Genomic DNA, 26,908 nt, shown 5'->3' with positions numbered 1-26,908 from the left:
GACTATGGCCTCTAACTGCCATCTAGGTCCATTACCTCCAGCGGGCATTCAATTTCTGTGAAGTCAAATATCAAATTGCCTACCTGCCCCCCACCTCCCCCTCCCCCCCACAAAAAAAATAAAAATTAAAAAAAATACGCCCATATGCATGGAAACACCCCGAAGGGTGCCACGGAGGGAGGAATGGAGGTAACAGCACAGTCACAATCATTTCGACTGCTGGCTGCAGAAAGCATGGGTGTTTGGTGGCACCCATTCGGGCATCGTTGGCTATGGGTGTGCCAGGGGGTTCCACAGATCCACAGGTGTTCAAGGCTCAATATTCCTGTAGGATCAGCCCCACATAGCCACACCACCACGTGCGTAACACTGGGAGGGACAGGTGGGGCTCTGAAGGTGGCAGTGTCAGAAAATGAACCAGGGTGCACAGTTACCACCTGGGGAGGAGCTCAGCTGCGCTATGATTGTCAACTGGCGCTGTTTGATAAGTGCTCAATGGCAGGGTGAAGGCTGAAATAGTTGCTGAGGATTCAACAGCTTTTTTCAGTTGCTGCTTAAGCATCTGAATGAGACGTTCCACTTCACCATTGGAGGAAGGATGGAACGGAAGGCTGCAAATACGTTTTATGCCATTGACCTCACAGATATCTTTGATGGCAGATGCAGTGAATTGTGGCCAATTATTAGTGAAAAATGTATGAGGCAACCCTTCTATGGCCAAAACATGAGGCAAGGCAATGAGGGTGGCATCAATCCTGACAGATGTCATGTGTACAACATGGGTGCTTTGAGTAAGCGTCCAATATGAGCAACAACATTGATCCCAAAAATGAGCCTGCTGAATCAAGATGGATGCAGTCCAAAGGAGGTGGGGTGAAGGTGAGGGTGTGAAAGATTACAGGGGCGCTGCCTGGTGCCATGCGCATGCTCTGCAACTGTTGACCATCGCTTTAATGTCGATGTTGCTCCCCAGTCATTACACATGTCAGCAAGCTAGCACCTTAATGTGGAATATCCCCCAATGTTTCTGGTGCAGCAAGCTCAACACTTGTTGATGCAAGTCTACCAGGTTGACCAACTGATGTGTGTCTGCCTCAGTGTCCAAAAGAATGACATCATTGACAACCAGTAGTGTAAGAAATATGTTTTCAGGAGTTGAACTCATTCACCGATAATGTGAGTGAGGTTAATTGCCCAGCCATGGGTCTCACAGCAGAGGACCTGCAGCAACGTTTTGTCCCAGCGCGTGGTGGCAGCAACACATGCAGCCATAGTGAGGAAACTGTCTGCCATATGTTGCCACTTGGTTTCGATGTGGGTGCAGAGGATCCACTGTTGGTTGAAATCTGGGTCTGGGCCAATGGGTAGACACAACAAAGCAGTGAAATTGGAATGCTGTGCCATGGGCTTGTACCAGATAGTATAACTGTATGCAATCAGGAACAATACACAGTGCCAGAGGCATTGGACTGTTTGTTCCAAAAGCCTGGACTGCAACCCAAATAATGCAACCAATGGCTTGTGATCTGTAATAGGGGGAACCATGTCCCAAAAAGATAGACACAAAATTTTTTAATTGCAAACACTACTGCCAATGCCTCTTTTTTTATGGGAATAGTTTCACTGTGCATGGGTCAATGTCTTTGACGAGTATGCTATAGGCTGTTCAGAGGCATCCCCATGCCTGTGTGCCAAGACTGCACCGATGCTATAGACAGATGCATAGGCTGCCACAACCAACAGGTGACTGGGAGAAAATGGCACGAGGCAATGGGTGCATTTCAGCATGATTTTCAATTGAGTAAAGGCCCAGTTGCAGGCAGGTGTCCTGTTGTAAGGCGCACCCTTTTTATGCAGTTGACCGATTGGCTGCATAATGTGGGCTGCACAGGGTAAGAACTCTGAATAATAGTCGATTTTGTCCAAAAACACATACAATTTGGGTGAGTTCATTGGGCAGGGTAAGGAGCCTCTCACAGCAACATTAGGATCAGTTGGCCCAATTCCCTCTTGGTGAGTCAGTGCACCAAATATTCCACCTCTGGACGAAAAAACCTATACTTCTCTAAACAACAATGCAGGCCTGCACCCCGGCAGGGGCATAAAAAGGATATGGAGATTTTGCAAATGCTCCTGGAGGAGAGTCCTGTGACAATGAGATCATCCATCTAATTCACACAAGCCAGAATATGCTGTAAACTGTTCCAAAAACCTTTGGAAAATTGCATGGGCTGAAGCAGTGGCAAAGTAACTTGTACTTGTACAAATAAAAATGCGTATTAATGACAATGATGTTCTGCAATTTCTCATCTATGGATAAGTGGTGGTAAGCAGCAGCAGCAAGGTTGATCTTGGAGTAGTATCACCCTTGAGCAAGTTTTGTCAGGAGGTCCTCCAGCTGGGGATAGGATAATTTTCCACCTGCGATTGAGCATTGATTGTTGCCTTGAAATCGCCACACAATCTGAGAGAACCATTGGGTTTTCTGATGACGACTAGAGGAGTGGCCCAAGCACTAGATTTCACCAGATCAATTACCCCAGCAGCCTGGAGACAATCAAGCTCCTGCTTCACATCAGCATGTAAAATAACCAGAATTGGTCTGGCATGGCAAAAACAAGGCATGCCATCTAGGCTGAAGGGTGATGAATGCTTGAAAGTCTGAGGCACACCCCAGATCTGGCTGAAATAGAGATGCAAATGCAGTGCAGAGATCATCCAGTTCTTGGAAAGAAACTGCGGCTCATATCACCTTACACAAATGAAATTACTATTTCTGAGAGTTTACTGGTCTCATACAGATAAGATTTTATGTATATACACTTAAACACTGTGCCAAGATGGCGTAGTGGCTAGTGAACATGCAGGAGACTCTGATTTGATTCCTGGCCTTGGTGCAGATTTCCACTTCCTGGTTCAGTCTATATAAACAAAATCATATGAACTTGACATCCGAAATAGAAACACCAACAATGTAATGGTGTTGAGGCCAAAAACGTTGGTAGCAGATGAGAGGTCAACCACAAACAATGTGGTGAGTTGCATAATGCTTCTGTAGGCCGCAGTGACTGAGAACTGGCACAAAGAGTAACAGAACCACCATGTAGGCACAAAATGGTGCAAGGGTGCAGACAACTCAGGTGAGCCCAGCTGTGGCTATCCCATCTGATTTATCAAATAAATAATGGCCCTCGTGTCCACGATGCCTTGAGGGACCACCAACTGCAGTGCACGTATGATGTCCTGTTGCACTAGCGGGGTGGGACGGGAGTGGGTTACACAACTCCGACACATTGAGTAGAGAGGTCCCTCTTTGCCATAGCACAACCCAGGACCCCAGCAATCCAGACAGTCTGCTCGCGAGTGAGCAGAAAAACACTGCAGGCCTGAACAAAGCAGTCACTGTGACTGTCAACGAGGGGCAATTGGCAGCTCTGACACCACAAAGACGTCAGACGATGATGAATCACAACATTGCTGCAACCTGGGGGTCGCACTACTCTTGCAGTGTGGGGAAGGAATGCACGGTGGCACATTTATCGCCACAACTTGTGGCCTTGCCATATGTCATTTGTTAGCAGCCTGTCCAACCTTGAACAAGTGTGTGATGCACAAGATGTCCTCCACTGATGGGTTATTCAGTTTCGATGCTGGTACAGGGGCTCAGAATCACATGCCAATCACTGTATCATCAATCAAGAAGTCTGCATACAAAGCCTTACAGCCTTGACTGGCGCACGAGAAATAGCATTTGCAGCTGAGACCCTACAAGTTAGTGACCCAGGAGTGGTACGATTGTCCAGGCTGTTTATGGTATTGCCGAAACTCTAGCCCGGCGGTAACCACAGCTGGAGGCAAACATATGATATCTCTGTGAATAATAATTGGGCAATAGAGTACATATCTCTTGAAAGGAGAGCACAGTGGGGTCAGACAGAAGCACAAATATGCGGAGCAGAAAAAATGTTTCTGGCGACACATGACACAGAAATAATGATCACCACAATGAATCATCTGTGACTTGAAATGTTTCAGTTGATGTGAATATGTGTCCCAGTCCTCTTTAGCATCACTGAAAGGTGGAAACTAAGAAGGACAAAATGGGAGCCTCGACTGCTGGGGGTGTTGAGGCCTTGAGCAAAGTGGCTTAATGCACACAGAGTTTGTCCACCTCAAGCTGAAATGACTTTTTGTGAAACGTCTGTCTGAAGTTGCTGCTGTTGCATTAGCTGCTGCTGTTACTCCAGCAGGCAAATCAATTTCACATCCATGCTAGCAAACAACTTTCTTTTTTTCTTGGCACCAGCACTATATCCGTGAATAGCCAGATATTGGCACACACATCAGAACCTAAGATACAAACAGCTGAAGTTGGAAGGGCCACCTGCAGAAAAGAACACAGAACCAAGAGGTAGCTGTGTTAAACACAGCTGACTGATGGCAAACAGGGCACAGACAAGGTGTAAATAATGAGGTGCAAAGTGGAAACTTCACCATAATGATGCCAACAGGCCAAGAGCAAAGAGAGAGACAATCCGAATTGCAACCAGAGAGAAAGACCAAGAGCCAAGTGAGGTTGTTATCCTATAGTCCGTAATACAGTAATGATAGTAACCGACAATATCAGACGCGATAACAGAATTGACTGACTGCTGAATTTATATTCACTGCAAGGAACACTACTGACCAGCGTATTCACATCGCAAGATGAGTGGCGTGCTCACACAGTCAGTGCATTGCTGTGGAGAATGTGCCATCTAATGGCTATCTAGGTATGTTACCTCTAGCAGGCATTCAGCTTGCATGGAGCCAGATACCAGATATGATGATTTTCCATGGGCATTATGTTCAGTAATCATGACAGACAATGCCAATGTATACCATTAACCTTGATGTTACGGCACAACTGCTAGACAACCCCATGGGGGAAGCTCAACGGTGTGGGGCCATAGCAACATATTTCTTTGTGCACAGACAGCATTCACCGACAAACACCAGTCATTTCTACAATGACTCAATCAAAGGTTGGAGGGATAACAGGACAGGCATTGCAGGAGAATGGGGTGGCACAAATGTGAGGCCACCACTGTTCATGAGGAAATGAAGAGATGGGCTCATAGGGAAAATATGTGGTGCTGTGGCCGGGAGCAAAGATACAGTGATTGGAAAGAAAGAAGTGGAGGGTGAGACCACAGCCCACAATATATTAGTACCCCACAATGCAATAGCAAGCATCAGGAGAAAAACAACAATCAGGTTGAAGGACTGATGTTGCTGAAAGTGGAAAAACACTTCAGCAAAGCATCTACATGTATGTCACAATGATTATGACATCAGGACTCCAGCCTCAAGCTAGCTTTTAGACACATTAAGAATTTGTGTTACTGGTAATCAATGCTGCAAGGAGATATTGATCATCAGGTAAAAGACCTCACTTCGAATGAGAGACAGACTCCAATGTGTTCCCAACTAAAACTATTCATCATAAGGAAACAGTTTTCTGTTTGTGTAGACTGTTTCACAACTGATGATCATTTCCAAAGAATTATGTGAGGAACTGGTAAAAGGAGGAATCACACTACATGAATTACTGGTAATAAACATGGTAATCACACCTATGTTGGGTATGCACTGAATTAAAACAGGTAAAAAGATGCTAATCATGCTTTTCGATAAGAAAAGTCAGATTCACGGGAATGCACTGGTCATCAGTAGACTGACCCTCCATTTTAGAACAAGCTGCAATATCTCAGCAGAGACAGCTGCAACAATCAACTGTACCAGAAGCTAAGTCAGAAAACATAAAAAGATGTGATTGTGTGAGGAAAATACACAGTGAGAACACATTATAGGCATGATAGGAATAAACCCATAGAGCAAAGTGACAGCCGAAGGGAGTAGCTTCGATGGGCCACAGGAATCCTCGAATGAATTGCAGTTAAGCTATCTAGAGTAGTCAGAGGACTCATCAGAGGAGCAAATGGTGATATTAGTGCATAAGGTGTGTGATAAGAAGAAAATATATATAGATGACGAAAGCGTGGAGGCCTCCTTAGAAGGAGAGTGCCTTGTGAAAATCCTATTGAGATTCAGGGTCAGATGCAATGAACAGAAAATGCTTCTGTTAACACACAACTCACCCAAACAAATAACGAAGAGCATTACTGTGTCACTGGTGGGTGTGAGACTGCATCCATATGACTGGGAGCAGACAAGCTGACTTTAAATCAGATAGTACATTTCTAGAAGTACAAGGGCACAAGGAACTAGAATCTCCTCTGAGGTCTGCAATACATGCGAAAGCCAATATGACCAAAAGGAAATTTTAAGGAATTAAGCAGCCAGTTTCTAATGAGTAAGCAAGTTCATTAGAACAAAAAATTACAAGGTAACACCAGTATAATACTGTGGCATAGGGAGAAGGGGAGCTCCCAGAAGAAAGTGACTTTAACTGCTTCAAAATAGCAAGCTAAAACCGAATCACTGTCAGTTATTTTAGGTCTGGGAGATACCACTAGTGCAAAAGCGATAGTGACGGTAGGCCTGACCTCCACATCGCATAATACACACATCAAAAAAAGTTTTGCATCACCTTGGTTCAGAGCGTTCTGGAACCTGTACAGAAAATTGGAATAGCGATTAACATAAACATCATTTCCGCCCTTTTTATTGCTCATGAAAACCACACATTGCATGAGACCTTCAGAGGTGGTGGTCCAGATTACTTTACACACCGATACCTCTAATACCCAGTAGCACGTCCTCTTGCATCGACGCATGCCTGTATTCGTCATGGCATACTATCCACATGTTCATCAAGGCAATGTTGGTCCAGATTGTCCCATTCCTCAATGGAGATTGAGCGTAGATCCTCAGAGTGGTTGGTAGGTCATGTAGTCAATAAACAGCCATTTTCAATCTACTCTAGGCGTGTTTGAAAGGGTTCATGCCTGGAGAACACCCTGGCCACTCTAGTCGAACGATGTCGTTAACCTGAAGGAAGTCATTCACAAGATGTGCATGACTGGTGCACGAATTGTCATCCATGAAGATGAATGCCTCGCCAATATGCTGCCAATATGGTTGTACTATTGGTCAGAGGATGGCAGTCACGTATCGTACAGCCATTACGGTGCCTTCCATGAGTACCAGCGGTGTATGTCGACACCATATAATGCCACCCCAAAACAGCAGGGAACCTCCACCTTGCTGCACTCGTTGGACAGAGTGCCTAGGCATTCAGCCTGACTGGGTTGCCTCCAAACACGTCTCCGATGACTGTCTGCTTGAAGGCATACGTGACACTCATCAGTGAAGAAAACGTGATGCCAATCCTGAGCTGTCCATTCGACATGTTGTTGGGTCCATCTGTACCGCACTGCATGGTGTCATGGTTGCAAACGTGGACCTTGCCATGGACATCGGGAGTGAATTGTGCATCATGCAGCCTATTGCGCACAGTTTGAGTCGTAACATGACACCCTGTGACTGCATGAAAAGCATTATTCAACATTGTGACATTGCTGTCAGGGTTACTCTGAGCCATAATCCACAGGTAGCAGTCATCCACTGCAGTAGTAGCCCTTGGGCAGCCCGAGCAAGGCATGTAATCAACAGTTCCTGTCTCTCTGTATCTCCTCCATGTCCGAACAACATCGCTTTGGTTCACTCCAAGACACCTGGACAATTCCCTTGTTGAGAGCCTTTCCTGGCCCAACGTAACAATGGTGAAAACTGTGAAGATGGAACTAATTGTCAGAAATGAATATTCACTTTTCTTATTTCTTCATGTGTGATTCCACAGCCTTGACTTAACTTCTGAAGGATGAAACCACTAAAAGAAGAAAAAAAAATAAGGAAAAGACACCATATATTGTCAATTCTATTTGCAAGATGCCTCTATTGCACCTTGTCCATATATGACATTATAAGCCAATTTCAGTCTGTGGTCATTTTCAGATAAATCAATAATAGGAACAGACACTTGTCCCCCCCCCCCCCCACCCCCTACACACACACACACACACACACACACACACACACACAGTTATAACGTCAAGTTTAACACATATATTTCAGAACGACACAACACATATAAGTCACAGAGCACAGAGTAAGTTGACAAGCAAGACATGTGTACACGTTAGCATTCGAATGAGCACTAAGTCCCCGTCCAGCGGCCGCTGCTCGGCTGGCCGCTTAGGTGGCGCAGCTGCTGCATGGCTGGCAGACAGCGTCGCACGTAGATGATGCGTGTAATTGCGCGGCAGCGCTTTGAATGATCAGCGAGTCACAACACTTTTCCCCCCTTTGAAATTGTTGCACTGGTCTTGATGGAGGTGTCCTGGAGATGGCTAACGTCCATAGGCATTGTTTGACTCGCCGTAAAGCCTCGAGGAGGAGGCTTCCCGTACGGACGGAAGTGTCCCTGATGATAACGGGTCGAGATGACAGGAGACGTAGGGGTCGAATCTGCTGGGGCCCCATGCACCAATCTGCCCGTTGCGGCAAGTCCAGTTGATATGACAGGAGACATGGGCAATGTGTCGGCGTCCGTTGGAGGAGGAGGCGGCGAGTAGATTTGCTCTGACAGAGGATGGTCATCCGGTTCCTGCATGGGCACGTCTCCTGGTGGTGTCCGTTCTTGTGCTGGCATTGCGATGACAGTGAGAGGGTTGCATTGTGAGTACTGAGAGATGCCAAGATCCCGAGTGTCAGGTAGAGCCAAATGTGGTGTAGCGGCATTCGGAACAGGCATTGCTGGCACACGAGGCCAAAGCTGGTCCGAATGACGCACTGCAACACCCGTGTCCGTCTGGATTTCATACAGGCATTTGCCACGGTGTCTTAAGATGTGGCCCAGGCTCCAATTTGGCCGCCTGCCATATCCCTGTACCCAGACGAGGTCGCCGGCGGTGAACCGGCCAAGTGAAGGCACCCGCGGCCGTGAGGTGGAAGGCCGCAGAAGATGAAGTAGCGTGCGGGGCTGTCGGCCATGTAAGAGCTCAGCCGGGCTGTGGTCGCCCATGGGGGTGAAACGGTAAGACGCCAGAAACTGGAGAAGCGCATCATCAGCAGCAGAAGAAGTCAGAATTTTCCGCATCTGAGCCTTAAATGTGCAGACCAGTCGTTCAGCCTCACTGTTGGATTGTGGATGGAACGGTGGGGCCGTGACATGCATAACGCCGTGACGAGCACAAAAATCCGCAAATTCGGAAGAAGCAAATTGCGGACCATTATCAGTAACAAGAGTAGAGGGGAGGCCTTCCAAAGAAAAAATGCGGGCGAGAGCACTGGTGGTTGCCGCGGTGGTAGGCGACGTGCAACGGACAATGAAAGGAGAGTTAGAGTAGGTGTCAATTACGAGGAGCCAATAAGTACCTAAAAAGGGTCCCGCAAAGTCAGCATGAATGCACTCCCAGGGCTTCTCAGGCGAAGGCCACAGTGACAAAGATGACCTCGTGGCAGCGGCCTGTGATGCACAAGGGCCGCAGGCAGCGACCATGTGTGCTATTTCAGAGTCGATGCCAGGCCAGTACACATGACGGTGCGCCAGAGATTTTGTGCGAGACACACCCCAGTGCCCTTGGTGAAGGAGGCGCAAGACCAAAGCACGCAAAGATGCAGGTACCACAATACGCGGCGAAGCATTGTCATTGGAGAGGAGGATAACACCATCCCTAGCCGTGAGGTGGTAGCGGAAAGCGTAGTAGTTCTGCAACGGATCAGAAGTCTTAGCAGATGGGCGATCTGGCCAACCCTTCTGAATACAGCGTAAAACCCGGGAGAGGGTAGGGTCAGAACCCGTAGCAGCCGCCAGTCTGTCCCCAGTGATGGGGAACCCGTCTACAACCTGCTGCTTGGCAATATCCAGGTGGAAACACAAAAGTTCGTCCCTATCGAATGCCTGATCAGGACCCATGGGAAAGCGAGACAGAGCATCAGCATTTGCATGTTGAGCCGTTGGCCGGAAATGAATCTCATAATTGAAACGAGACAAGTAAAGAGCCCAACGCTGGAGGCGGTGTGCAGCCTTGTCGGGAAGTGACGTTGATGGATGAAACAAGGAAACAAGTGGTTTGTGATCCGTAACAAGATGAAATTTTGAGCCATAGAGAACACCAAACTTATGAAGAGCATAAATAATGGCCAAAGCTTCTTTCTCAATTTGAGAATACTTTTGTTGGGCATCCGTGAGCGTTTTGGAGGCATAAGCAATGGGTTGTTCCGAACCGTCAGAAGAACGGTGCGCAAGGACTGCACCGACCCCATATTGAGAGGCGTCTGTGGCAAGAACAAGATGTTGGCCAGGTCGATAAGTAGCCAGGCACGGGGCCTGTTTCAGCATAGTCTTCAATTTCTGGAAAGCCGCTTCGCATGAAGCGGACCAGTGAAAAGGCACGTTTTTATGCAACACGCGATGCAACGGCTGAGCCACCGAAGCCGCAGACGATAAAAACTTGTGATACTACGCTATTTTCCCCCAGAAGGCCTGCAGTTCCTTAACAGATGTAGGGCGAGGAAGGGCATTGATCGCAGCGACAGTTTGCTGAAGCGGACGAATACCATCCCGAGAGAGTTGAAACCCCAAGTACGTGATAGATGCCTGAAAAAATTGTGATTTCTGAAGATTACACTTAAGATCGGCAGTCTGTAAGACATGAAAAAGTGTGCAGAGATTTTGAAGATGTTCTTCAGTGGTGGAGCCGGTGACAACAATGTCATCCATGTAATTGATACACCCAGGGACAAGGAGCAATAATTGTTCCAAGAATCGCTGAAAGAGAGCAGGGGTGCTAGCAACCCCGAATGGCAAGCGTTGGTATTGATAGAGGCAGAAAGGCGTGTTAAGGACCAGAAACTGCCAGGAAGCAGCATCGAGAGGAATTTGACGATAAGCTTCTGACAGTCAGTTTTAGAAAAATACTGGCCTCCAGCAAGTTTAGTGAACAGTTCTTCAGGACGTGGCATAGGGTAAGTGTCAATGAGGCATTGAGCATTTACAGTGGCTTTGAAATTGCCACAGAGGCAAATATCACCATTTGGCTTAGCAACAACAACGACAGGAGAGGACCACTCACTGGAAGTGACAGGAAGCAAGACCCCTCAAGTAGTGAGACGATCCAACTCCCGTTTTACCCAATCACGAAGGGCAACAGGAATGGGCTGAGCCCGAAAAAACTTAGGCCGATCAGTGGGTTTGAGTGATATGAGCTTCAAAGTCGTTTGCACGGCCTAACCCAGGAGAAAAAAGAAACGAAAATGTCGTCGACAAGGAATCCAGATGAGCGTAAGGAATAGCATCAGAGACAATTTTGACAGAGTTATCTATGGAGAACCCAAAAACGCGAAAGGTATCGAAACCAAAAAGATTTTTTGCGTTGCTCTGGTTGACCACAAATATGGGAACAGTGCGAACGACAGATTTGTAAGATACCTCAGCAGTAAACTGTCCCAAGAGAGAAATCTTCTGTTTATTGTACGTCCGTAATTGCCGAGTGACAGGTGACAGGAGTGGAGAACCCAACTGAAGATACGTCTGATAATTAATTATAGTGGCAGCAGAACCGGTATCCACTTGCATGCGAACATCTCGGCCAAGGATTTAGACAGTGAAGAATAACTTCCCTGAAAGGGAAGAAGTGCAATTGACAGACAACACAGAATCAGAATCAGCATCATGTTCATGAACATCATGTATGCGGTCGGATTTGAAAACAGAAGACACATGACCTTTCTTTTTGCAATTGTGACACACAGCCCAACGTTGGGTACAATTCTCGCGTGAATGTTTCGTAAAACACCGCGGACATGAAGGAAGTTGCCGGGGGTTTTGCTGCAGCTTCTTAGCGGGTTGTTTACGGCTAGGCCGAGGCTGTGCGTGGGAGCGCACTGCGGCCACGTCGGCCGGCGGGGACGCGCCACACGCGTTGTCAACAGCGCACAGAGGTTGTATTTCCCCGACATCACCCCACACCTATATTTGCGGCCCAGTGGCGCGAGAAATTTCAAAAGACTGCGCAATGGAGAGAACTTCATCTAGAGTCGGATTCACCAACTGAAGGGCACGTTGCCGAACTTCTTTGTCGGGCGCCGACCAGATAATAGCATCCTGTACCATGGAATCGGCATAGGATTCTTTGTGAACGTCAGTAACAAATTGACACTTTCGACTGAGGCCATGAAGTTCAGCAGCCCAAGCGCGATAGGATTGATGTGGCTGTTTTTGACAACGATAAAAGGCAACATGAGAGGCTACCACATGCGTTTGCTTTTGAAAATAGACAGACAGAAGTGAACACATTTCAGCAAAGGACAAAGACGCAGGATCCTTCAAAGGAGCCAATTGCGACAACAACCGATACATTTGAGGTGAAATCTAGGAAAGGAACCGAGACTTACATGGTTGTTCGTCCGTGACATGAAATGCCAAGAAGTGCTGTTGAAGACGTTTTTCATAATCAGACCAGTCTTCCGCCGTCTCGTCATAAGGAGGAAAAGGAGGTATAGCCAACAACGAGAAACACCCCGCATTTGACATCGCGACGAAATCGCGAATCGCCGCTGTTATAAGTGTTTGCTGTTCAAGGAGATTTTGCAATAGTTGCTCAACAGTAGTCATGGAACACTGTGGGTCAACGGTGAAAAGGAAAAATCCACTACCTCGTCGTCAATTGTTAAAACGTCAAGTTTAACACATATATTTCAGAACGACACAACACATATAAGTCACAGAGTAAGTTGACAAGCAAGACATGTGTACACGTTAGCATTCGAATGAGCACTGAGTCCCAGTCTAGCGGCCACTGCTCGGCTGGCCGCTTAGGTGGCGCAGCTGCTGCATGGCTGGCAGACAGCGCCGCACATGGAGGACGCGCATAACTGCGCGGCGGCGCTTTGAATGATCGGCAAGTCACAACACACACACACACACACACACACACACACACACACACACACACACACACACACACAAAAAACACCCACCGGCAAGCCAGATGTTTGTAGTGGAATAATTTACCAGTAAATATAATTGTGTAGCCTTCTGCAGCCAGAATAAGTTGACATAAATGTTTCTGAGCATTGTACCATGTCATAATGTAAGAAACTTTACTGGTGAAACCAAGGTTTGACCATAAAGTGGCAGAATGACCCAGAAGAAGACCACTGTAACCATGGCCAAAATGTTGGTTTTTCTGGTAGAGTTTTTTTACATTATGATTTGGTACGATAGTCAGAGGATTTTTATGTCAATTTAATGTAAAGTCGCAAATATCCTGTAACAAGTAATGTTCTATCTTTGACAAATAGTTATGAACTATAAACTGTGTTCAGCTCCACTGCAAACACATCACAGATGATGGAGAATTTGTTGTTTTGCAGGCAAGTACCAACCAATTTGATGAGGGTAAGTAGCTGCACGATTCGAACACGTACCCAACTCATACAATTATTGTTGGTGGTGACTTTGATTTACCCTCAATATAATGGTGAAAATACATGTTTAAATCTGGAGCTACACTTATATAACCATCTGAAACTGTGCAAAATGCATTCTCTGAAAATTATTTTGAGCAGTTAGTTTATGAGCCCACACGAATAGTAAATAATTGTGAAAACATGCTTGACCCCTTAGCAACAAATAATCCTGAGCAAATAACAAGCATCAAAATGGATACAGGGATTATTGAATGCAGGGTTGTTGTAGTGAGATTGAATATTTCAACCCCCAAATACTCCAAAAATAAATGAAAAAATACCTATTCAAAAAAGCAGATAAAAATTCACTGGATGCCTTCCTGAGTGACAATCTCCACTCCTATCAAATTAACAATGTAAATGTAGTCCAGATGTGGCTTTAATTCAGAAAAAATAGTATTGGCAGCATTTGATAGATTAATACCAAATAAACTAACAGAAGACAGAGCCGACCCTCTTTGGTACACAAAACACATCAGAACACTGTTGCAGAAACAATGAAAAAAAGCATGCCAAATTTAAATTGAAGCAAAATCTCGAAGATTGGCAATCTTTTACAGAAGCTCAAATTTTAGCTCAGTCTTCAATGCAAGGTGCTTATAATATTTTCTACAACGAAACTTTGTCTCAAACCTGGAAGAAAATCCAAAGAGATTCTGGTTGTATGTGAAGTCTGCTAGCGGCAAGACACAATCAACGCCTTCTCTGAGCAACAGCAATGGAAATATGATCGACGACAGTGCTGCCAAAGCAGAGTTACAAGACACAGCCTTCCAAAATTCTGTCACCAAAGAACGTGAAGTAAATATTCCAGAATTTGAATGAAGAACAGCTGCCAACATGGGTAATGTAGAAGTAGATATCCTCTGACTAACGAAGTAACCTAAATCACTTAATAAAATCAAGTCTTCTGTTCCAGGCTGTATACCAGTTAGGTTCCTTTCAGAGTATGCTGATACAATAGCTCCATACTTAATCATATACAACCTTTGATCAACAAAAGATCCGTACCCAGAGTCTGGAAAGTTGCACAGGTCACACAAATATTCAAGAAAGATAGTACGAGTAATGCACTGAATTACAGGCCCATATTATTAATGTCAATATGCAGCAGGATTTTGGAACATATATTGTGTTCGAACATTACGAATTACCTTGAAGAGAGTGGACTATTGACACACAGTCAGTACAGATTTGGAAAACATCGTTCTTGTGAAACACAACAAGCTCTTTACACACACACAAAGTGTTGAGTGCTATTGACACGTGTTTTCTAATCTATTCTGTATTTCTAGATTTCCAGAAGGTTTTTAACACTGCACCACACAAGCAGCTTGTGAAATTGCATGTTTATGGAATATTATCTCAGTTATGTGACTGGATTCATGATTTCCTGTCAGAGAGGTCACTGTTCATAGTACTTGACGAAAAGAAGTAGAATAAAACAGAGTAGATTTCTGGCATTCCCCAAGGTAGTGTTACAGGCCCTTTGCAGTTCCATAACTATATAAATGATTTAGGAGACAATCTGAGCAGTCATCTTAGGTTGTTTGCAGATGATGCTGTCATTTATTGACTAGTAAAGTCATCAGAAGATCAAAACAAATTGCAAAATGATTTAGAAATTATATCTGTATGGTGCAAAAATTGGCAAGTGACACTAAGTAACGAAAAGTGTGAGGTCATCCACATGAGTGCTAAAAGGAATACGTTTAACTTTGGTTACACGATAAATCGGTAAAATCTAAAGGCCGTAAATTCAACTAAACACGTAAATACAACTAAATACCTGGGAATTATAATTACAAACAACTTGAATGGGAATGAACACACAGAAAATTTTGTGAGGAAGGCAAACCAAAGATTGTGTTTTATTTGCAGGACACTTAGAAAATGTAACAGATCTGCTAAAGAGACTGCCTACTCTACACTTGTCCATCCTCTTTTAGAATACTGCTGCACAGTGTGGGATTCTTACCAGATAGGATAGAGTACGCTGATACAATAGCTCCCTACTTAGCAATCGTATACAACCGCTCACTCACCGATAGATCTGTACCTACAGATTGGAAAATTGCGCAGGTCGCACCGGTGTTTAAGAAGGGTAGTAGGAGTAATCCATCGAACTACAGACCTATATCATTGACATCAGTTTGCAGTAGGGTTTTAAAGCATGTACTGTATTCAAACATTATGAATCACCTCGAAGGAAACGATCGATTGATACGTAATCGGCACGGTTTCAGAAAACATCGTTATTGTGCAACGCAGCTAGCTCTTTATTCGCACGAAGTAATGGCCGCTATCGACAGGGGATCTCAAGTTGATTCCGTATTTCTAGATTTCCGGAAAGCTTTTGACACTGTTCCTCACAAAAGACTTCTAATCAAGCTGCGGGCCAATGGGGTATCGTCTCAGTTGTGCGACTGGATTTGTGATTTCCTGTCAGGAAGGTCACAGTTCGTAGTAATAGATGGCAAATCATCGCGTAAAACTGAAGTGATATCAGGTATTCACCAGGGAAGCGTCCTGGGACCTCTGCTGTTCCTGATCTATATAAATGACCTGGGTGAAAATTTGAGCAGTTCTCTTAGGTTGTTCGCAGATGCTGCTGTAATTTACCGTCTAGTAAGGTCATCCAAAGACCAGTATCAGTTGCAAAGCGATTTAGAAAAAATTGCTGTATGGTGTGGCAGGTGGCAGTTGACGCTAAATAACGAAAAGTGTGAGGTGATCCACATGAGTTCCAAAAGAAATCCACTGGAATTTGATTACTCGATAAATAGTACAATTCTCAAGGCTGTCAATTCAACTAAGTACCTGGGTGTAAAAATTACGAACAACTTCAGTTGGAAAGACCACATAGATAATATTGTGGGGAAGGCGAGCCAAAGGATACGTTTCATTGGCAGGACACTTAGAAGATGCAACAAGTCCACTAAACAGACAGCTTGCACTACACTCATTCGTCCTCTGTTAGAATATTGCTGCGCGGTGTGGGATCCTTACCAGGTGGGACTGACGGAGGACATCGAAAGGATACAAAAAAGGGCAGCTCGTTCTGTATTATCACGTAATAGGGGAGAGAGTGTGGCAGATATGATACGCGAGTTGGGATGGAAGTCATTAAAGCAAAGACGTTTTTCGTCGCGGCGAGATCTATTTATGAAATTTCAGTCACCAACTTTCTCTTCCGAATGCTAAAATATTTTGTTGAGCCCAACCTACATAGGTAGGAATGATCATCAAAATAAAATAAGAGAAATCAGAGCTCAAACAGAAAGGTTTAGGTGTTTGTTTTTCCCGCGCGCTGTTAGGGAGTGGAATGGTAGGGAGATAGTATGATTGTGGTTCGATGAACCCTCTGCCAAGCACTTAAATGAGAATTGCAGAGTAATCATGTAGAGAGTACATCAAGAAAGTTCAAAGAAGGGCAGCATGTTTTGTATTATTGTGAAATACGGGGAGACAGTCATTGAAATGATACAGGATTTGCAGTGGGCATCATTAAAACAAAGGCATTTTTCATTTGGGCAGAATCTTCTCACGAAATTTCAATCACCAACTTTCTTCTCCGAATGTGAAAATATTTTGTTGACGCCGACCTACATATGGAGAAACAATCATCATAATACAATAAGGTAAATCAGAGCTGGCATTGAAAAATACAGGTGTTCGTTTTTTCCACGCACTGTTTGAGATAGGAATAATAGAGAATTATTGTGAAGGCGCTTTTATAAACCCTCTGCCAGGCATTTAAATGTGATTTGCAGATTATCCATGTAGATGTAGAACATAAGCAGTTTGCAGAATATGCTTTGCAAGAATCTGGGAGACACTATATTATACTGATTTCTTACAATATAAATTCTTACATGCATGTCTGAAAGAACAGACACAGATTATGGTCCACAGCTGTACTAAATACTTCAAAAATTAATTCACTGATGGTGAATTCTTTGACATCAGATGTTTTAGCTATAGATCTACTATGCAGTATTGACATATGAAGAGTTGCGTGAGACGAGGACTCAAACCTGGATTTCCCACTTATTGTGAACAGTCACCTTAGTTAGTTGATGTTTAACATCCCACTGACAGCAAGGTTATTTGAGGCAAACTGTCACCTTAACCACTTTGGCTATCCATGAATGCCCCCCAGACCAATCCAAACTTCCATGTTTCACACTGATAAAAGGATGCAGACAATGTGACATGTAGAAGTTTGAGTTGGTCTGGGGAGCATGCACAGAGAGCCAAAGTGATTACAGTGACAGCTCATTATAAGTGGGAAATCTGGGTTCGAATCCCCATCAAGCTCAAATTTTCATATGTCAGTATTGGATAGCAGATCTATACCTAATGTAGTTGATGTCAAGACATTCACAGCCAGCAAATTAATTTCAAAATATAAATTCTGTTGTTGTTGTGGTCTTCAGTCCTGAGACTGGTTTGATGCAGCTCTTCACGCCACTCTATCCCACGCAAGCCTCTTCATCTCCCAGTACCTACTGCAGCATACATCCTTCTGAATCTGCTTAGTGTATTCATCTCTTGGTCTCCCTCTACGATTTTTACCCTCCACACTGCCCTCCAATACTAAATTGGTGATCCCTCAATGTCTCAGAACATGTCCTACCAACAGATCCCTTCTTCTTGTCAAGTTGTGCCACAAGCTCCTCTTTTCCCCAATTCTATTCAATACCTCCCCATTAGTTATGTGATCTACCCATCTAATCTTCAGCATTATTCTGTAGCACCACATTTCAAAAGCAGCTTCTTCTTCTTCTTCTTCTTCTTCTTCTTCTTCTTCTTCTTCTAAGACTGATTATGCCTAACATTGCTAACATTGGTGCCTCCTCTGATGTTAAACCTATTACTTCAAAATCATTCTTAACCGAATCCAGGTACCTTCTCCTTGGTCTGCCCCGACTCCTCCTACCCTCTACTGCTGAACCCATGAGTCACTTGGGTAACCTTGCTTCTCCCATGCGTGTAACATGACCCCACCATCTAAGCCTGTTCCCCCTGACTGCTACATCTATAGAGTTCATTCCCAGTTTTTCTTTGATTTCCTCATTGTGGACACCCCCCTGCCATTGTTCCGATCTACTAGTACCTGCAAACATCCTAGCTACTTTCATATCCATAACCTCAACCTTGTTGATAAGGTAACCTGAATCCACCCACCTTCCGCTCCCATACAACAAAGTTGGTCGAAAGATTGAACGGTGCACAGATAACTTAGTCTTGGTACTGACTTCCTTCTTGCAGAAGAGAGTAGATCGTAGCTGAGCGCTCACTGCATTAGCTTTGCTACACCTCACTTCCAGTTCTTTCACTATGTTGCCATCCTGTGAGAATATGCATCCTAAGTACCTGAAACCGTCCACCTGTTATAACTTTGTTCCTCCAATTTGGCACTCAATCTGTTTATATTTCTTTCCCACTGACATTACTTTCGTTTTGGAGATGCTAATCTTCATACCATAGTCTTACATTTCTGATCTAGCTCTGAAATATTACTTTGCAAACTATCAATCGAATCTGCCATCACAACTAAGTCATCCGCATATGCAAGACTGCTTATTTTGTGTTCACATATCTTAATCTCACCCAGCCAGTCTATTGTTTTCAACATATGATCCATGAATAATATGAACAACAGTGGAGACAGGTTGCAGCCTTGTCTTACCCCTGAAACTACTCTGAACCATGAACTCAATTTACCGTCAACTCTAACTGCTGCCTCACTAGCCATGTAAAGACCTTTAATTGCTTGCAAAAGTTTGCCTCCTATTCCATAATCTCGTAGAACAGACAATAACTTCCTCCTAGGAATGCGGTCATATGCCTTTTCTAGATCTATAAAGCATAGATACAATTCCCTGTTCCACTCATAACACTTCTCCATTATTTGCCGTAAGCTAAAGATCTGGTCCCGACAACCTCTAAGAGGCCTAAACCCACACTGATTTTCATCCAGTTGGTCCTCAACTAATACTCGCACTTTCCTTTCAACAATACCTGAGAAGATTTTACCCACAACACTGATTAAAGAGATACCTCTGTAGTTGTTACAATCTTTTATGTTTCCATGTTTAAAGATTGGTGTGATTACTGCTTTTGTCCAGTCTAATGGAACCTGTCCCGACTCCCAGGCCATTTCAATTATCCTGTGTAGCCATTTAAGACCTGACATTCCACTGTATTTGATGAGTTACAACTTAATTTCATCCACCCCAGCTGCTTTATTGCACTGCAACCTATTGACCATTTTATCCACTTCTTCAAATGTGATCCTATTTCCATCATCATTCCTATCCCATTCTACCTTGAAATCTGAAACATTACTGATCGTATTTTCACCTACATTGAGCAACTCTTCAAAATATTCCCTCCATCTGCCCAAGGCATTCACAGGATTTACCAGCAGTTTTCCTCACCTGTCCAAAATACTTGTCATTTCCTTCTTACCTCCCTTTCGAAGACTGCTAATTACACTACAGAATGGTTTTCCATCAGCTTGACCCATAGTCTCCAACCTGTTTCCAAAGTCTTCCCAAGATTTCTTCTTGGATGCTGCAATTATCTGTTTGGCTTTGTTTCTTTCTTTCTTCAACATAACTTTCTCTGTCTACCCGAGTTCTAGTATATAGCCATTTTTGATACGCCTTCTTTTTCCTTTTACAGGCTGCCTTGACTGTGTCATTCCACCAAGCTGTTTGCTTCATCCTACTTTTACACACTACTGTTCCAAGACATTCTTTGGCCACTTCTAGTACTGTGTCCCTGTACCTTGTCCATTCCTTTTCCAATGACTGTAATTGACTACATTCAACTAACTGGTACCTTTCTGAGATTGCTGTTATGTACTTGTGCCTGATTTCCTTATCCTGAAGTTTCTCCACTCTTATCCTCCTACATATGGACCTGACCTCCTGCACTTTCGGCCTCACAATCCCAATTTCACTGCATATTAAATAATGATCAGTGTCATCAAAGAATCCCCTGAATACACGTGTGTCCCTCACAGCCTTCCTGAATTCCTGATCTGTTATTATATAGTCAATGACAGATCTGGTTCCCCTGCCTTCCCAAGTATACCGGTGAATGTTCTTATGTTTAAAAAAGGAGTTTGTGATTACAAAGCCCATACTGGCACAGAAATCCAAGAGTCGTTTCCTGTTCCTGTTGGCCTCCATATCCTCTCCAAATTTACCCATAACCTTTTCATACCCTTCTGTTTGATTTCCAATCCTGGCATTAAAATCCCATATGAGCAGAACACTGTCCTTGTCCTTTACTCTAACAACTACATCACTGAATGCCTCATAAAAACTATCCATCTTATCTTGATCTGTCCCTTCACAATGCGAATATACTGACACAATCCTAATTTTCTTGCTAGACACTGTCAAATCTATCCACATCAGTCGTTCGTTTACACTATATTCTCTTCTTATCTAAACTATTTATTGTCCATGTTTCACTTCCATACATGGCTACACTCCATACAAATACTTTCAGAAACGACTTCCTGACACTTAAATCTACACTCGATGTTAACAAATTTTTCATCTTCAGAAACGCTTTCCTTGCCATTGCCAGTCTACATGTTATATCCTCTCTACTTCGACCATCATCAGTTATTTTGCTCTCCAAATACCAAAACTCCTTTACTACTTTTTCTAATCTAATTCCCTCAGCATCACCCAACTTAATTAGACTACATGCCATTATCCTCGTTTTGCTTTTGTTGATGTTCATCTTATACACTCCTTTCAAGACACTGTCCATTCCGTTCAACTGCTCTTCCAAGTCCTTTGCTGTCTCTGACAGAATTACAATGTCATCAGCGAACCTCAAAGTTTTTATTTCTTCTCCATGGATTTTAATTCCTCCTCCAAACTTTTCTTTTGTTTCCTTTATTGCTTGCTCAATATACAGATTGAATAACATCGGGGATAGGCTACAACCCTGTCTTACTCCCTTCCCAACCACTGCTTCCCTTTCATCTACCTCGACTCTTATAACTGCCATCTGCGATCTGTAAAATTGTAAATAGCCTTTCGTTCCCTGTATTTTACCCCTACCACCTTCAGAATTTGAAAGAGAGTATTCCAATCAACATTGTCAAAAGCTTTCTCTAAGTCTACAAATGCTAGAAATGTAGGTTTGCCTTTCTTTAATTTTTCTTCTAAGATAAGTCGTAGGGTCAGTATTGCCTCACATGTTCCAACATTTCTACGGAATCCAAACTGATCTTCCCCGAGGTCGGCTTCTATCAGTTTTTCCATTCGTCTGTAAAGAATTCGTGTTTGTATTTTGCAGCTGTGACTTATTAAACTGATAGTTCGGTAATTTTCACGTCTGTCAACACCTGCTTTCTTTGGGATTGGAATTATTATATTCTTCTTGAAGTCTGAGGGTATTTCGCCTGTCTCATACATCTTGCTCAGCAGATGGTAGAATTTTGTCAGGACTGGCTCTCCCAAGGCCGTCAGTAGTTCTAACGGAATGTTTTCTACTCCGGGGGCCTTGTTTTGGCTCAGGTCTTTCAGTGCTCTGTCAAACTCTTCATACAGTATCGTATCTCCCATTTCATCTTCATCTACATCCTCTTCTATTTCAATAATATTGTCCTCAAGTACATTGCCCTTGTATAGACCGTCTATATACTCCTTCCACCTTTCTGCTCTCCCTTCTTTGCTTAGAACTGGGTTTCCATCTGAGCTCTTGATATGCATACAAGTCGTTCACTTTTCTCCAAAGGTCTCTTTAATTTTCCTGTAGGCAGTATCTATCTTACCCCTAGTGAGATAGGCCTCTACATCCTTACATTTGTCCTCTAGCCATCCCTGCTTAGCCATTTTGCACTTCCTGTCCATCTCATTTTTGAGACGTTTGTATTCCTTTTTGCCTGCTTCATTTACTGCATTTTTATATTTTCTCCTTTCATCAATTAAATTCAATATTTCTTCTGTTACCCAAGGGTTTCTACTAGGCCTCGTTTTTTTTTACCTATTTGATCATCTGCTACCTTCACTATTTCATCCCTCAAAGTTACCCATTCTTCTTCTACTGTATGTCTTTCCCCCATTCCTGTCAGTTGTTCCCTTATGCTCTCCCTGAAACTCTGTACAGCCTCTGGTTCTTTCAGTTTATCCAGGTCCCATCTCCTTAAATTCCCACCTTTTTGCAGTTTCTTCAGTTTTAATCTACAGTTCATAACCAATAGATTGTGGTCAGAGTCCACATCCGCCCCTGTAAATGTCTTACAATTTAAAACCTGGTTCCTAAATCTCTGTCTTACCATTATATAATCTATCTGATACCTTTTAGTATCACCAGGGTTCTTCCATGTATACAACCTTCTTTCATGATTCTTAAACCAAGTGTTAGCTATGATTAAGTTATGCTCTGCGCAAAATTCTACCAGACAGCTTCCTCTTTCATTTCTTAGCCCCAATCCATATTCACCTACTATGTTTCCTTCTCTCCCTTTTCCTACGCTTGAATTCCAGTCACCCATGACTATTAAATTTTCGTCTCCCTTCACTATTTGAATAATTTCTTTTATCTCCTCATACATTTCATCAATTTCTTCATCATCTGCAGAGCTAGTTGGCATATAAACTTGTACTACTGTAGTAGGTGTGGGCTTCATGTCTATCTTGGCCACAATAATGCGTTCACTATGCTGTTTGTAGTAGCTTACCTGTACTCCTATTTTTTTATTCATTATTACACCTACTCCTGCATTACCCCTATTTGTTTTGTATTTATGACCCTGTATTCACCTGACCAAAAGTCTTGTTGCTCCTGCCACTGAACTTCACTAATTCCCACTATATCTAACTTTAACCTATCCATTTCCCTTTTTAAATTTTCTAACCTACCTGCCCGATTAAGGGATCTGACATTCCACGCTCCGATCCGTAGAACGCCAGTTTTCTTTCTCCTGATAATGACATCCTCTTGAGTAGTCCCCGCCCGGAGATCCAAATGGGGGACTATTTTACCTCCGGAATATTTTACCCAAGAGGACGCCATCATCATTTAATCATACAGTAAAGCTGCATGCCCTCGGGAAAAATTACGGCTATAGTTTCCCCTTGCTTTCAGCCGTTCGCAGTACCAGCACAGCAAGTCCGTTTTGGTTATTGTTACAAGGCCAGATCAGTCAATCATCCAGACTGTTGGCCTTGCAACTACTGAAAAGGCTGCTGCCCCTCTTCAGGAACCACACGTTTGTCTGGCCTCTCAACAGATACCCCTCCGTTGTGTTTGCACCTACGATATGGCTATCTGTATCGATGAGGCCCGCAAGCCTCCCCACCAATGCCAAGTTCCATGGTTCATGGGGGGGATAAATTCTGCATGAATAATATTTTCAACTTTTAGTGGCCAGTTAATTGTGCTAATAATGGTGCTGCCTATTTTGCATACCACATTACAGTAATGGAAATACCACTGATGAATATATTATGTTAAAAGAGAGGCTTATCAATTACGAATGTCAAAGGAGCAGTCTAAATAGCCATAGTTTTCCTCAACTTTCAGTATCATTTTCTATTTCAGCCAGAGTGATGATACTTTACTAATCAATCTGATTTATGGTACGTCTGACACAGATTATATCCGCAGTCACTGGATTAAGAAAATAAACTGATCACTGAAGCAAAACCACATCACACGATATGAAAGTTTTAGCTAAGTTTGGAGTTATGATGAAGTATTCCCTATACTAATTATTTATACAAACCTTGCAAATAAGAGATTCGTCATATGGATTTATACAATTCAGTACTTTTCCAGATTCAGAATTGACAAATTCACCATTTATGAACAACTGGTGTGGAAATGAGATGTCCATGTTATTTGCTTTCAGTTTGAAAACACTATGATCCAATTTCTTCTCATCTGAACCTCCTCTGGCTTTTAATACACACAGACCAACAAAGCTCTCAAATGTAGTGGCCATGAGGATGTCTTCATTCTGTATACTGACATTAAGTTTTTCTTTCACTTCCTCAACCAATCTGAAAATTGAATATATTACTTAGTTAGTGGTGACACACATTTGAAATAAATCCATTAACATATGACACTACCAGTAGTGCATTTGCTACCAACATGTGAATGGGCTAGTCAATTTTACATTATTTTCATAACAGAACTTGGGTTTTCAGCACTGTACATCACATTTAAGGCCAGATAGATCTCTGTTACTGGCCAGAAAATGCATCAAGAAACCAAGACTAGATTAATTAGCAAGAATGATTGAACTTGTGCAATCAGAAAAAATTCATGAATGAATTTCAAGTTTTAAGGAGCTGTAGAATAAAGGGTGAATGGGAAAACAGAGGTAACTTGGCAAAATGATGGACAATTCATTAACATATTGCAATGAATAAGAGAATATCAGATACACATACATTTATATGCACCAGTCTTCACTTATATAACACTGGTAATTTTGTGACAAATGCTAAATCCAAATCAAATTATGAAGCCTATATCTTCAGTCATGATGAGACCTGTGAAGTTACTGTAATGCTGTACTCACAGACTGGATAATAAGTGATCACTATCATCTCAGCTAAAATTCACTTGTGAAATAATTTTTCATCCTTTGAGGGCAACCATAGAGAAGACACATATATGAGTTTCCTCAAGATGAAACAGCGAATCAATAGCGAGTGTGATGATTTTACTCTACTCATGAAGCCACTTAGCCTGTGTCCCTATTGGCATGATTAATTTCAAAGCAGTGTCCAACGTGTCAACCAATACTGAAAAATGTGTAATGACTAAACTTTGAGCGCTACCTTCAGAGATTGAACTCTTTGCTCCCAAGGCTCTAAAGGCATTTAGAGGTTTAGTGTTGTACCAATCTTTCTTACTCACTAATACTGGAAGTTAGATATGTGTCATCATGTTCCACTCCAAATTAAAAAGACTCTTCAAAATCAACACTTACACCTGGTGCTCTTTAAACATGATAAATTAAGTCACCCATTGTGAGCAGATATCACATCAGATACACACACGGGTTCAGTGTCTTAATCCCACTGCCATCTTGCTCAGTCATGTAGAACATGCATTCCTTGTAAATGATGTTTAACAGCTTTGTCACTGATTTCAGGGACATTAGAGGATCTTCTTCACAATGGTAGCAACCCTGTTGATCATGACCTCATGCATCGTGGTGGCTGCAGGAAACTGAGCATGTTGTCTTGAAGTCATAGATTGTTTAAAACTGTTTGAACCATTAAATTAAGTCAAACTATATTATTTCAGACGAGACCTTTCCAGGTCTCAGACATTTATGACATATATATGCAGAATGAAGCAACAAATGAAAATTTGTACCAAGGTCAGGATTCGAATCTGGCAGGAGACCAATGTTCAACTCCTTGCCTCGGTATAAAATTTCATTTGTCACTTTAGTTTGCATATATGCATCATTAAATTATGGTTGACTACTGCAGATTATCTTCAACATATACATTCAGTAACTTTTCCATTAGTGTCAACGATAAATTTCTGCAAAGAGATGCAAAATTTCGAGCTAAATGCAAGTCTCATCCAACTCCATTTTCTATTAATTTGTTCTGTTTTGCTTTTATACATTTACCAGGAGCTTACAGACAAAAATTTCGCTTTTATATCATTCATACATGAGCTGATCTCCTTCCAAAATAATGTTTTGCTGCCAAAGAATTCACCCTCGCTCTTTAGTGGATTGGCTTCATATTTATTCAAAGTGTAATGTCTGTACTTGTTTGTAACCCACCTTACAATATCCATTGATCCAGCACCAGAGCTGAAAAAGTCAGTCTGATCTGACACTTCCATACTTAGTATCCCTGACCAAATAGCTCTAAGGACTTCAGCCATTCCTCTTTCTTCATCTGACAGCTGTACTTTCACAGTGGTATCAGCTTCTTTTCCATAGTTTGAAGCGGGTATCATTTTTCCAGCAACAGATATTCGTTGCACATTGAGCTGTTGAATAAGAAGAAAGAGGCATAAATATTGAATAGGAAAGTATTGTTTACAAATTTACAAAGGAAAAAATATAGTCCATAAAATGAAAAACAAAAGTGTGTACAAATTATGACAATAACCTATGCAAATGTATTAAGCTGTCTTGACAGTCAACATGGGACTGCATTACAGTGCACTACAATGCAAATTTCCAACCAAAGCAGAAGCAGAAAAGGCTCTGCAGTAATCATTATTGACCATTTCTGGCTTTAAAAGGAATTGATGCTATACCACTCCTTCTCACCTATCTGAGGTATCCTAATAACTGCAGATAGCACCACCGTTATGCTGCGACTGCACTAATCAATAGGAATTGAACCTTTAAGAGCTGCAGTATGATTACAAAAGGCTTCTGTTGAATGATTAACACAAT

General features: G+C 42.8%; 1 protein-coding gene across 1 annotated transcript in view; it reads right to left on the bottom strand.

Moving 5' to 3' along the window:
• LOC124721294 (cytosolic 10-formyltetrahydrofolate dehydrogenase) overlaps window positions 1-26,908 on the bottom strand; it is a 167,284-nt gene that overhangs the window by 66,327 nt on the left and 74,049 nt on the right. The window contains exons 7-8 of the mRNA XM_047246202.1: window positions 26,282-26,493; window positions 24,248-24,524 (exon numbers count right to left, since the gene is read on the bottom strand). Coding sequence (XP_047102158.1) covers window positions 24,248-24,524; window positions 26,282-26,493 — 489 coding nt within the window. The remainder of the gene's footprint in view (window positions 1-24,247; window positions 24,525-26,281; window positions 26,494-26,908) is intronic.

The sequence above is a fragment of the Schistocerca piceifrons genome, chromosome X, assembly GCF_021461385.2.
Source record: "Schistocerca piceifrons isolate TAMUIC-IGC-003096 chromosome X, iqSchPice1.1, whole genome shotgun sequence".
Lineage (NCBI taxonomy): Eukaryota > Metazoa > Arthropoda > Insecta > Orthoptera > Acrididae > Schistocerca > Schistocerca piceifrons.
Note: the sequence above shows the minus strand (reverse complement) of the source record. Positions and strands in the feature narration are given on the sequence as shown.